Source organism: Notolepis coatsorum (genome assembly GCF_963971535.1).
Source record: "Notolepis coatsorum genome assembly, chromosome: 2".
Taxonomy (NCBI): Eukaryota; Metazoa; Chordata; class Actinopteri; order Aulopiformes; family Paralepididae; genus Notolepis; species Notolepis coatsorum.
Genome location: NC_140166.1, coordinates 149,178,935 through 149,192,650, shown reverse-complemented (window position 1 = coordinate 149,192,650; position 13,716 = coordinate 149,178,935). Strand labels below are relative to the sequence as shown.

Here is a 13,716-nt window from a genome sequence, read left to right as displayed (position 1 = left end):
ATAAGTGCATACAATAGCAACTAGGGTACATAAGAACATTTGAAAGAAAGGATTTTATTTTGTTATCCTTTTTCTTTGTGACAACTTGTTTTGACTGGTTGTGTATCCAATATAATAGGTCTAATTTATTGTCTAGTCATTGTTGTGTTAGTTTGTGTTCTTGGATGTCTGTTATGTATTATTGTCATTATTGTGCTGTGTTGTTTCTTGTTTGAAAAAATGAAAATAAAAAGATTTGGTAAAAAAAAAAAAAAAAAACATTTGAAAGATTGAAAATAGAGCCGATGACGGATCCACTTGAGGTAGAGAGGATCGCATCCTCCCGGCCATCATCACATCTATCCTAGGGCGGGATTTCTAAAAACGACAGCAGTTTGGACGATGGATTCTTTGTTGGCTCCACACCTGCCCACCCAGGGGCGCGCACGGAAAGACAACCGGTTGTTGTTGTTGTTGACGCCTAGCATATTAGCCGGTTAGCTTAGGTTACGTGCGTCTGGTGCTCAGCGTAGCGCGAGGCGAGGCATGCTGAGAAGCAGAGTATCTAAACAATTTCAGGAATGATCAGGCCATCCTCATGAATGGGATGTTGCTTCAGGCAGGGTTCAGCTTGTTTACATCCATACTAAACCCTCCTGGTGTCACCATCTTTTAAAGACAGGGTTCCCACAGACATTGCAAAATGAGATTCAAGGACCCCCGACAGAACCTCTAACCACCACTGCACCATACAAGAAGAAAGCTCTGTTCCAGACTTTACGAGGACCCATGCCCTAAATCAGGGGTTCCCAAACTTTTCAGGCCAGGGCCCAGAAAATAAGGCGTCAGAGAGCCGCGGCCCAATGCACATCGTCAGGCTTTATTTTTTATTTTTTTTGCCAGGCGACCGATTTTTTAAGCCAAATATCACTTCAATCCTATTAAGTTAGTTCAAGTTAGTTATTCATTTATATGTGCTATTTATGAGAGGGCTAACTTGTTGCAAAATAATAATGATAATAATAATAGCCTCATTAAAATACTATTGTTGCTTCGGTTGTTTTCAGCGTTTTATGTGCATAATCTGTTATTTAGTTTGAAATGTTCGTTGAAATAAGTAGATTTTTTGTTTTCGTTTATTTATTAAGTTAATATAAAACTATATAGTCACATTTTAGAATACAATAGAATAGAATTTTAGAATACAACTAGAAACACTGTCCTGGCCTGCTTCTAAGTTCAGTGGCCTGACAAAAAAATAAAAAAAAATATTTTCTTTATTTTTATTTTTATTTTTTTTAAGTCATCTCGCGGCCCACCCGTGGCTGCTCGCGGCCCACCTTTGGGTCGCGACCCCGACTTTGGGAACCACTGCCCTAAATGATCCCTGTATTTCCCATCACTATAGCCTATACTGGTCTATACGGGTCTATACTGGCCTTTACTGGTCTCCTGCGGGATGGGCCTGATGCGATGGGAACCAACGGAGGAAAGAACATGTTCTGTCTGTCTGTAATCATAAGAGCATTAGCCTATGAGGCTGGGGAGGTTGAGCAGTCGTCTGGTAATCTGGAGGTTCCCGGTTCGATTCCCGCTCCTCCCGGGCAGCGTGTAGAAGTGTCCTTGAGCAAGACACTTAACCCCTAACTGCTCCTGATGAGCAGGTTGGCACCTTGCATGGTCGGATTGGTTGCTCTCCGCCGTCCGTGTGTGAATGTGTAAAATGTGAGGAACAAATTGTAAAGCGATTTGGATAAAAGCGCTATAAATGCATAATTTACCATTTACCATTTTTTATCTAGAATTATGGCTTAACATTATACAATATACAACATTTAATGTGCCATTTAGAATTCTGATTGGACCTCGTGCAAATGGTTCCCCGTTACATTTGAACACACGAACGAGCCACGCTCTACCTGAATGCCACTCACACAAGACCCTGGTTTCTTTTTCGTCTTAAATAGGCCATTTGGATTATATCACCCGATTATATAAGGATGTACTGTATCTGGGAAGAACAGACAGCAATGTGCTAGAATAATGTCAAAGCCTTGTGTGATGTCATCACTGGTAATACAGGTCAACATCTCTGTCCATTAGCACCTGCTGACTAAGACACACACACATGCGTGCACACACACACACACACACACACACACACATTCATGAACACACTCATACACACTCCTGTTACCCGTCACATACCTGCAAACACCCCCATCCCTATGACAACCATGACACACACACACACACCCAAGGCTTGGGCGATATTGAAATTCCCCAATATTGCTTTAAAAAAAAAATAATAATAATCATCCCAAAAAAGCTGTTGTTGCCGCTAGCTTGACACAGGCTACAAAGTTAACTTTACAATCTCGAAAGATTAAAGCATTTTGATTCCACCTTCCAATCAGAATTGATAAAGTGAGTGGTGATGGACATACAGCTCAGTATTTTAACACTGGCTTAGACAGTGGCTCAGGAGGCAGAGCGGTCGTCTGGTAATTGGAAGGTTCCCGGTTCGATTCCGGCTCCTCCCGGCAGCGTGTCCTCGAGCAAGGCTCTTAACCCCCCTGACTAACTTCTCCTGATGAGCAGGTCGGCACCTTGCACGGTCTGTGTGTGAATGTGTGAGTTAATGGATGAATGTGAGGCATACTGTATAAGTTGTAAAGCGTGTTCGATAAAAGCGCTGTATTAAATGCAGTACATTCACCATTCACTTGACGTCACGTGTCTGTGGTCAGTACACAGAACTATGTTCGACTGCCTTTTTCACATCTGAAACGACGTAACATTATCTGCGGCTTGGTAAATCATATTGTGATAGAATAGATAGAATAGAAATACTTGAATCATCCCGAGGGAAATTTGGCACTACAAATCGCTCACAGTAAACATTTAGGTAGACAAAACAAAAGTCACAAATAAGAATTAAGATAAGCCTAAAAATTAAATATGGTCCGGGGTTATGGGTTACATTCTAATATAAAATATACAGTAAAAATATACAGAACTATACAGTAAGTGTAAAATTGTACTAAGTAAAAGTCCAGGAAGGTAGATAGTACTGTCACCCTGTGCTCAGTGCAGTGGCGTCGCGTGGGTAAAATAACAGGGGAAGCCAAAAAAAAATTAAAAAATTCTTTTTTTAATATTTTTATTAATATTTTTTTTTCTTTTTTTTTTTAAGTCAAGCAGTCACCATGTACAGTACAGTATGGCTCGCCGGCCAGTGAAACTTTCTTTTTATTTAACAGATTGCAGAATGGGTACAATACAGTACGGCTCAATACACACAATTGTATAAGGGGATGCAGACCAGAGAAAGACGTTTGTCTTGTTTACATCAGGGTCATTAACACTTTGAGTGCCGGGACCCGTCTTTAGACGTCTTTGCTGGCCATGCTAAAGTTGCCGGAGGACGCGTTACGTCGTCCTTATATCAATATTTCAAAAATCTGCGATCGGATTCATATGTCCCCTCCGCTGGCCTGAGATCCACCAGCAGGACCCACTGAGCTCTCTGGCGGTTCAGGAGCGCCATCTGGTGGCCGATCGGCGCAATCGCCAAACAGGATGTTGAATAGAGGTTGTCATGACGACCGTAGTACTTCCGGGCGCTCGCTATAGTTCATGGGACTCTGGCTCGTTACGCTACACGGTGATCGATTGGCAATAACTCGATAAACAACATGATTTGGACGTATATACCATTATACAAGCTGGAGATGGACCGGGTAAAAATATATCCCATAATGATAAGATTTCTACTCGACGATGATCGCCCAACGGCGCGCGGAGACTGGGGTGAGTTTCAGCGTGTAACGTTACCGTCTTCGATACTAACTGCTATTATCAACATTTGACCCACATTAGATGATTGGTATAACGCTGCCCACGGAATTATAAACGCCCCCTCGCCCATCCGGTCAACATCAGATGACGTGTAGTAACTTCTAGAAGTACGTCTAGTTGGAATTTTTTATATCGCGCTGATTGCCATCAAACTGTATTTCATCATCAATATAATGCATTTGGGGCTATAATCACTGTTCTGAAGGATCAGATTAAACCGAATATATATATTTATTTATATATATATATTTAATTGTATTTGTATATCCCCTGATATCCCTTGTATATTCCTTGTACAATATGCATTGAATATCCCTTCTAGTCTACTGAACATCCCATAATAGTCTCCATTCTACCATTGGACGAGACCTTGGTGCCAGGTCGCCATACCCCTCAGACCAGGTTCAATCGTACCGCTCAACATGTATGGACAAGTCCTAGTTCCGCGTAGGAATATGTCTACCGCACCACTAATGGTACTATTTGTTCATAGTGCGTATATATACTGCGCTATTAAAGTAGAGCTTTTCTTTTAGTCCAGTTCCTTACCCTCCAACAGAGTGACAGACGCAAAAGCCTCCCCGCGAACCACGTGTGGGCAGTAAGGCCAATTCGGCATTGGACATCGTGTATATTAATATTTGAGTAGTCATATTTGGCACTATATCGTCGAGTTGGACGTATTCTATTAAGCTAATAATAGTCTATTCATATGTAGTGCCTCGTGCGGTAAGAGTTCTATAGTAATCAGCACCCCCATCGTTTCGGGCATCAGCTGGACGCTTATCCAGGGTGGTTGACCCCACGTGAAGCTGCACCCGAGGAGCTCCAGGCCAAAGAGCGAGTGGACCTGTATATTGGATTATTCTACCGACGACGGCTAGCCTTCCCCGGCTTGGATTATGCTTTGAGTACTTTGATTATTCTATGGATAAAGGCCAACACTGCGGTGTGTTGGAAATACCCCCCCCGGAGAGGACGACAGGTGAGAAGACGCTCTACACGACGAGGTCGCCTCACGTCTCTCCATCGTGGACCGGAGGACGCCGGCCACAGAGAGTCCAACTGCTTTCATCTGTGGATCGAGGATCGCTGGGCACCGGGTCGCACGACTGTGGGCTCTCCCAGGATACCCTCGGCCAGACGGGATACAGCCAGACTCTACCCCCCCCCTCCAGCTGTCCTACAAGCAGTCGGAACCTTCCCCTAGTGTATCCAGCTATATAATCATTCAAGTATCATTGCTATTGTTCCCTAAATATTCCAGGTTGTATATTTGCTTCCTGCGCAATCAGAGATTGGACATTCGATATTGATCTACCTACGAATACTCATTTGCCATAAAAGTGCATACTATTTCAAATCATAAATGTAATTAAGTGATCGTTGTACATACCTTTTGCTATGTATTATTATTAAACGCAGACTTTCGACTTGGTACATTTGTGTTGGATCCGTTTCATCAGGTGGGAGTGTTTATCATAATTATTTATACCTAGTACTGGGTGGCCAGAGTCTAAAGTACAAGAGGTAGTGGTAGTAAGTATCATATCTAACAATACAGTCAGGGAATTGTACCCCTCAGTTACAATCACGTTCTGGAGAAAGCTGCAGAAAGAGATGAAAACATACTTATACATGATTAGACCATACTTTACTATGAATATGTGAATGAAAAAGTTTAACGTTGCTACACAATGAACAATACATATAGGACTTTGAATGGGCCCTAATAATGGCAATGTAGCAATAGAATTTAAAAAGTTATAGCCCTGCAAAGAAGGGGACTTTCTCCATAGACAAATAGCGCTGGCAATCTATGGTATATCATGAATTTAACCTTAGGCAGCCAAAGTGTTAATACTGCTGGAGCATTGGTTCATTTTTGGTCCGATTTTTCCTTGCACGATTTTGCGCGCCGCGTGGGAGCAAATTCGAGACACATATTCGGTTGCAAAAAGGTGTCCCACGGTCTCCTCTATGGCCGTGAATATTTTCACGCGGATCGGAATCACGGCGCGCCCGTGGGACACTTTTCCGTTTCGGCGAGTTTATTCCACGCTTTCGGTTTTCCTTTTCTAAGCATTTTCGGGGCTACAATGAGTGAGTAAAAGTTGCGGGACGCCCAGATGTTTCCACGATAGAAAGCTTGCGTGGATCCCATAAAAGGCTCACTTAATACAGCGTTTTTAAAATCACGCGACATTTTCAGGGTCGCGAGCCGACATTTTCCCCTCGTTTTCGATGATGGAAGTGATTTAGGAAAAGCTTCGGCACGCCGAGAGGTACCCGTGGATTTAATCTCGCGAGGATCGGGGCAATATTCGGCCCGTGGGAGCAGTCACGGGTTAATACAATGTTCAGAGTGCAGAGGGGAGGTGTGCAGAGGGGAGGCCACACTCAGGATTCTTCTCACAGCCCCGTTTTAAACTTTTAGGGTGTGGCAGTCAGCTCGAATCTGATTGGCTAGGATCGGATTTGGACTCTAGATACATGAATCACATGGTTGAGGCTGGAGAAAGAGACCTACCCCCTGCTTCCTCTCCTCTATAGCTGCAGTGAGCACAGTGAGTCTGACAGTGTGTTAGAGGGAGTGAGAAGGAGAAGAGGGAGACATTCATATTTCATATTTGATATTAATTCATATTTTAATAGGGAGGCATGGCTTCCGTTGGCTTCCATAAGGATTCGCCACTGGCTCAGTGATGCAGTGAGGCACAGTGATGCATTATAAAATCTGATGGCTGTCGGAATGAAGGACTTCCTGTGCCGTTCAGTGCTACATCTTGGGAGTCTGAACATGCTCCTCCTGTCAGCCAGTCTGTGTGTAGTGGGTGGGAGGGGTTGTCCCTGATGGCATGGAGCTTAGCAAGGCTCCTCCTCTCCGCCACCACCACTAGAGAGATGTGTTGCATTTGCTTGAACCTCAACTAAACCTTCTCAGTTGGTGATTGTTCGGTTAGAATATAGACTCAGGGTCTGGCGGTTAGGTGGCCGAGCGGAGATTGCGTTCGTCACCAGCCCCGGAGCTGAGCTGGATTTGCCTGTTCGAATCCAGCTCACAGCTCCGGGGTTGTCACCAGCTTGGCTGGCCGTCTGCACTGATACAATTGGCTGTATCAGAGGGTGGGAGAAGCTGGCGGGGTGGGTCCGGGTCGTTGTAAACAGCGACTCCTACAGTTCGGTCGGGGCGCCTGCTAAGCGCGGATTGGACGTGAGGGGGATAGTGTGGTCCTCCCACACGCTACGCCCTCTCAATGAGAATCCGCGCTGCCAGGTGAAAAGAAGCGGTGATTGGCTGGACGTGTGTCGGAGGAAGCACGTGGTAGCCTCCACTCTCCCAGATGATCTGACTGTGGGGGGTAAGTACGCAGCGACCAGGAAGGGACTGGGAATTGGCATACGACTAACATTGGGATGGGAGAAAATCGGAGGAAAATGGAGGGGGAAAAAGACCAAAAAAAAAATATATATATATATATAGACTCAGGGCGGGATCCACAAAGAATGGATTGCACGGTGCTAATTGCACCCTTATACTTGCACGGTGATTGATTGAAAACGTCCTCCTACGGATCTTCCTCTAAAAGCCCCACGCAATACAGCATGTCTGTTCAGGCAGGAATTCACCGCGAGAAAGGACATCACAACGTCGATTCCTGAACGCAACCTCTTTGATATAGCTAGAGGAGAGATTACACCCATGCAGCCTCCAGTGTCGTGTGCAGTGTAAACATACATTGTTTATGAGAACACATCCAAGCGGAACACAGTTTCTTGAGTCTGGCGTTGTTGTACTTTATCTAATGTTACTTTTGGGAGTAGTGGGGGAGAAATTAATGAAAACTTTATTTAACAGATTGCAGAATGGGTACAATACAGTACGCTTTAAAAAAAAAATAAAAAGAAAATAAAAAAAAAACAAAAAACAGTACGGCACAATACACACAATTGTTAAGGGGATGCAGACCAGAGAAAGACTTTCGTCTTGTTTACATCAGGGTCCTCCATTTTCAATTCATAATGAATTGTAAGTAAGGGTGCAATTAGCACCGTGCAATCCATTCTTTGTGGATCCCGCCCTCTGTTGTTAGTGCCTCATGGAGTTATTGGTTCCTATGGGTTACCGTATTTTATGTTGCCCAGTTTGGAGAGCTATAGGAGGCTACCGCCAGAGGGCCAACTGTACGAATAGAAACCATTTCTCACCAAACGTGTGTCCAACGTTAGTAACGGACCTCGTACGGTCTCACCACCGTCGACCGTCACGTCCGGCACGTTCGCATTCGTTCGCTAACGAGAGCACAGAGACATCTTTCCAAAAAGTTCTCTCCACTAAGTCTACGTGCAGTAACGTCACATACAAGCTCAGAGAACGTATAGGCTCACATAACGTTACCCGACACTGAGGCTACACTGAGGCTACAACAAGCCTATCACAACAAGCGGTGAAGCGAGAGAAAGACTAACTATAGACTAGATTCATAACAGGAGTTGCATGATTGAATATCGTTCTGTAATCGGAGACAGGTGAGGGCCATTATCGTGGCCCACATGCACGATACGTAAAAGACTATATCGTCCTATAGCCCAAGCCTGATACACACACACACACACACACACACACACTCACTCACTCACTCACTCCTGTTACCTCACATACCTGCAAATACCCCCACCCCCCCATCTCTGACATGCTACCATGACTCACACACACAAAGAATGAATGAGAGTGAAAAGGAAAGAAATCCATTGTTCTCTTTCTCTCCACCCATATGTCTCAACAGGCACCTGCATGGTAACACAGGGATGGTAGAAGGTAAAACAGGTATTGGGACTTGTCTGTCCCCCCCCCCTCCCTCCGTAATGCCCCGCCCCACCCCTTCTGAATGGAAGGAGTGACCTGATGAACTCAATAGATAATATCCTGGCTCTGTGTGTCACTGAGACAGACAGAAGCTTCACCGTGAGAGAAAACACCAGGAAGACCCCAGGCTAGGATTTTTTTTTTGCACCCATAATCACCATTTCTGTGTCATTGAAATACACACACACACACACACACACACACACACACACACACACACACACACACACACACACACCTCCTCCCTCCTGCAACCACAGGATATTTCCTTATAGACAGAAACATGCAACCTATAGAGCACAACTTCTCAGCTCAGCCATAACCAGGTCTAACCCTACAGACCATAACCAGCTCTACATAACCCTGCATACCTTAACCAGATCTACATGGAAATGAACATACGATCAATTAATTAAAAATGCAACTACAACAATGAAATGGAATGCAAGCTATGAGTCAGGTAGGGCTGAGACAAAACAAGCATGACAGGTTTATGTCTCTCTAGAGACCCAGCCTGAATTCCTTCAAGTCGCCTCTTCTTCTTCTTCTTCTTCCTCTTGAGCATCCTATGGGTTTAGCTTCACATTCACTATATCTACTATATATATATATATATATATATATATATATATATATATATATATATATATATATATATATATATATAATCCTACTACTGGTGACGTCATGGTGTAAGTGTGAGAAAGGAAAGCAACATATTCAGAGCAGAGAAGAAACCATTGGAACATGTTGAACACATCACTATACTTTGAAGCTTATAATGATGACCCGATTCTCTATCGGTTTCAACCCATTCTCCGTCCCCCGTGAACACGATCATCTGACAGTGATCACAACACGAGTTGGTGCCAATCAATTAAAGTTTTCCCCCGTACGACGAGTCTGTCAATCGCGTCTCTCTCTCTCTCTGCGATAAAAACGCGCCTTATTATTATACGCGCGTCAGACACGTTACCTTTGATATAGTTGGCTTTAGTTTCATCCAGGAGACTGGACGGTGAGATCCCCATGGTGGTGGACTGGACGGGCTGATGGTATCCAACAGGTAGCTCTCTCTCTCTCTCCCCACTCAGGTGAAACACAACACAGTCTGTCGCATCGATCGCTATACGAAGACGCCCTCTCTCTCTCTCTCTCTCTCTCTCTCTCTCTCTCTCTCTCTCTCTCTCTCTCTCTCTCTCTCTCTCTCTCTCTCTCTCTCTCTCTCTCTCTCTCTCTCTCTCTCTCTCTCTCTCTCTCTCTCTCTCTCTCTCTCTCTCTCTCTCTCTCTCTCGTTCTGCTCTTCCTCTTTCAGTGACGGGCGTGGAGGAGTGTGGAGAGAGAGATGGAGAGGGAGAGAAGAGATAGAGATAGAGAGGGGGTGGGGTAGAGAGAAAGAGAAAGTCTCTCCCTTCAAAAACTAAAGCCGTAAGCTGCCGCTCCAATTATTTTATTTTCCCTAACTCTACTTGAAATTAAACATTATTTGTTTTGGCTTACAAAATATCACCATGCCAATTTCCCTCTCCACCTCCCTTCCCCACATCTCTCCTGGAGTCCAGTCTGACTTGGCACACATGATTGAAGTGGCCAATCCACCTGGTCAACTAACTGTCATTGTGATGCCATCATGCTTCATTGATTGATTTATTGAAAACTTTATTAACAGATTGCAGAATGGGTACAATGCAGTATGGCTCAATACAATACAAAACAAACTTGATTGATTGATTGATTGATTGATTGAAAACTTTATTAACAGATTGCAGACTGGGTACAGTACAGTACAGCTCAATACATACAATTGTTAAGGGGATGCAGACCAGAGAAAGACTTTTGTCTTGTTTACATCAGGATCCCCCATTTTCAATTCATCGTATGACATACATGACATACAGATAGACAGTACTGCTACATCTATACATTTATGACATACCAGATTTGCAAATACAGTACTGTTTGTGATACGAAAAGAGTCCAGAAAAAAGAGTATATACATTTGATGTAGAAACTGTACATTGGAGGAGGTTGGGTAGGTGGGGGGGACTGTACATTGGAGGTGGGTGGGTGGGGGGTAGGAGGGGTGGGGGGGGACACTGTACAACTGTACAAGCAAAACTGTACATTGGAATATTGACAGGACCATACTTGGTAATTTACTGTACATTGGAGGGGGTTGTGTTAGGACATTTACAGGGGCCAGTTTCGAATTGCAGTCTCCCGTAGGTGTTTTTTGAGAGTGTTTTTGAAAGTGGGTAGTGATTCACATTCCTTTACAGCTTTGGGTAGGGTGTTCCACATTGATGTGGCATAATTGCGAAACATGTTTAGTCCCTTGTTTGAGCCGAATCTGGGTTTAACATGATTTGTGGAGCTCCTTCTGGTGTTGTGATCGTGGTATTCACTGACCTTTGGGAAGTATTTTGACATGTACATGGGTACCTTGGTCGTGTAGTGTATCTTGTACACCAGGCCCATTGCAAGTTGCTGTACTCTGTCGTCTACTCTAAGCCATCCTAGGTTGTCAAAGTGGGCAGGGGTGAGGTGGGTTCTAGGAGTAAGGTCAAGCAGTAGTCTGACCAGTTTGTTTTGAGATGTTTGTAATTTTGTTTTTAGCGCCTTTGAGGTGCTTTGGTACCATGAGGTGCAAGCATAGTCGTAGTACCCTTGAATGAGTGCTCCTGCCAGAGTCTTCAGGGTATTCTTGTTTACCAGTGAGGAGATCCGGTACAAGAATCGAGTTCGTTGGTTGACTTTTTTTATTACATTGGATGCCATTTTGTCACAGGAAAGATTTGCCTCTAGGATGGAACCCAGGTAGGTAATATCTTCTTTCCTTGTGACAATATTGTCACCCACTGTAACTGAGAAGCCGTCGGTCTTGCTGAGTTTGTTATTTGAACTGAAGAGAATGGACTCTGTTTTGCCCATGTGTAATGATAGTTTGTTATCAGCGAGCCATATGCAGATTTTGCCTAGTTCTGAGCTGAGGGTTTTTTCAACCTGTAACTTGTTCTTGTCAGAGATCAGCAGGGCTGAGTTGTCCGCAAACAGGAACGAGTTGCAGTCACAAGCTGACGACATGTCATTTGCATAAATTAGGAACAGTAGCGGACCTAGTATGCTTCCTTGTGGAACACCACAGCTTACTGTGAGGGGGGGGGGGATAGGGTACCGTTTACCTCCACCATCTGCTCTCTCCCCTCCAGGTAGGATTGCATCCAGCTCACTGATAGATTATCAAAACCAATTGCTTTTAGCTTGTCAATCAGAATGGTGTGGTGCCAAGAGGATGCAGACCAGAAAAAGGCGTTTGTCTTGTTTACATCGGGGTCCCCCATTTTCAATTCATCATGATGATCATGCCTATTATTTCATTGGGATAGGTTCACGAGCAGAGCACAAATCAAATCAAATGTATTTGTAAGGCCCGACAACACACGTTAATGTCCCCATGGGCCGGACACGTCTTCTTTAAACAAGTCAAGAAGAAATAATAATAATAATGGATTGGATTTATATAGCGCTCTTCGTGACACCCCAGTGACCCCAGAGCGCTTACAGAGTCCATTATTCGTTCATACAGAGTCATGCCGGTGGTGGTAAGCTACAATTGCAGCCAGAGCTGCCCTGAGGCAGACTCACGGAAGCGTGGCGAATAATCATCGCCTACGGCCCCTCCGACCACCACCAACATTCATTCACATGCATACACATTCATACAAGGCAAGTAGGTTAAGTGTCTTGCCCAAGGACACTACGGCAGTGGGATGGACATGGGCTTGAGCGGGATTCGAACCATCAACCCTTCGATCATTGGACGACCCACTCTACCCCTGAGCCACGCCGCCCCACATCACAATAAATCAAGAACACAAAAACACCATAAAGTCCAAACATTTTTAAATAAATGCAACACTCCCAGACATACCCCACGCGAAGGTAAGTAAAAACTCACTAAAACCTAGTGTAACAGAGGTACCGCAGTCTATCCACAGTCACGTGGTACAAGTAGTTCGGTGGCTGTGGATGTTAAGCGGTACTGCAAGTAAAACTCACTCCCCAGAGGCATCCAAACTGAGCGCTTAGGGGGGATATCCTTTCTTGGCGCAGCGGTTTGTGATGTCGGCCCCGGTGCGGGAGACCGGGGTTCAACTCCAACTCAGAGCAATCCCTTAACAGGGGTCGAATTAGAATTTGAAACACAAAGCAGAGCAATACGAGACCGGTTACACTAGCAATAGGAAAAAATGCACCACAGGCAATGTGGAGGAGAGAAACCTTAGAAGGGCCGTTCAAGGGGGGATCTCCCTTCTATAGATGTCGGTGATAGTAGTGTTGCAATAAAACAGGCGAAACAGTTGGTAAGGGAGCATGGATGGTAATTTACAGAGACACCCTGCTACAGCCATACAGTAAAGACACATATACTGTGAGTAGGAGCCACCTAGTCGTCTGCTATTAGCCGCTGAGCACCTCCATTGATTGAAGCAGGTGGAGGTGAGGGGTTTGATTTCAACATGGGGGCCGGGGGGGGTCTGGGAGTCCTCCTCCTGGTCATTTTGAGCATCAAACACTTAATTTCCTGCGTTCTGGGTGCCTTTTCTGCACCAATTTATGGTGCAAATGTCTTTATTTATGTAAAGGTAAATACATAATCAGTGTAGCAGGGTGGATTATCCCTGCTTTATGGGAGTGGTTGTACACGGCCACCTGGTAGCGGGAACGCAGCAGAGCTGAGTCAGCTGGATCCCCGACTGTAGGCCAGGAATGTTGAAGTGGAGGTCGAGCAGCAGGAGTGGATGGGGCCTAGGATTCACTGACCTAGGGATGGTACTCTGGTCCTTCTTGCCCTCCAGGGCGATCAGCAGTAGCTCCCCACACACCCACACTTCCCCCAATACTTCCTGAGCCCTCCCACACCTGATGGCAGTAAGATGGATGACATATTCGCTCCCCAAAGCAGTACTCTTCCTTAATGATGAGTGGAGACCTTTCACAATAAACTA

General features: G+C 44.7%; 1 protein-coding gene across 1 annotated transcript in view; it reads right to left on the bottom strand.

Moving 5' to 3' along the window:
* Window positions 1-9,865, bottom strand: part of niban1a (niban apoptosis regulator 1a) — a 134,110-nt gene extending 124,245 nt beyond the window's left edge. The window contains exon 1 of the mRNA XM_084308343.1: window positions 9,684-9,865. Coding sequence (XP_084164469.1) covers window positions 9,684-9,738 — 55 coding nt within the window. The 5' untranslated portion in view covers window positions 9,739-9,865. The remainder of the gene's footprint in view (window positions 1-9,683) is intronic.
* Window positions 9,866-13,716: the final 3,851 nt, after the last annotated feature.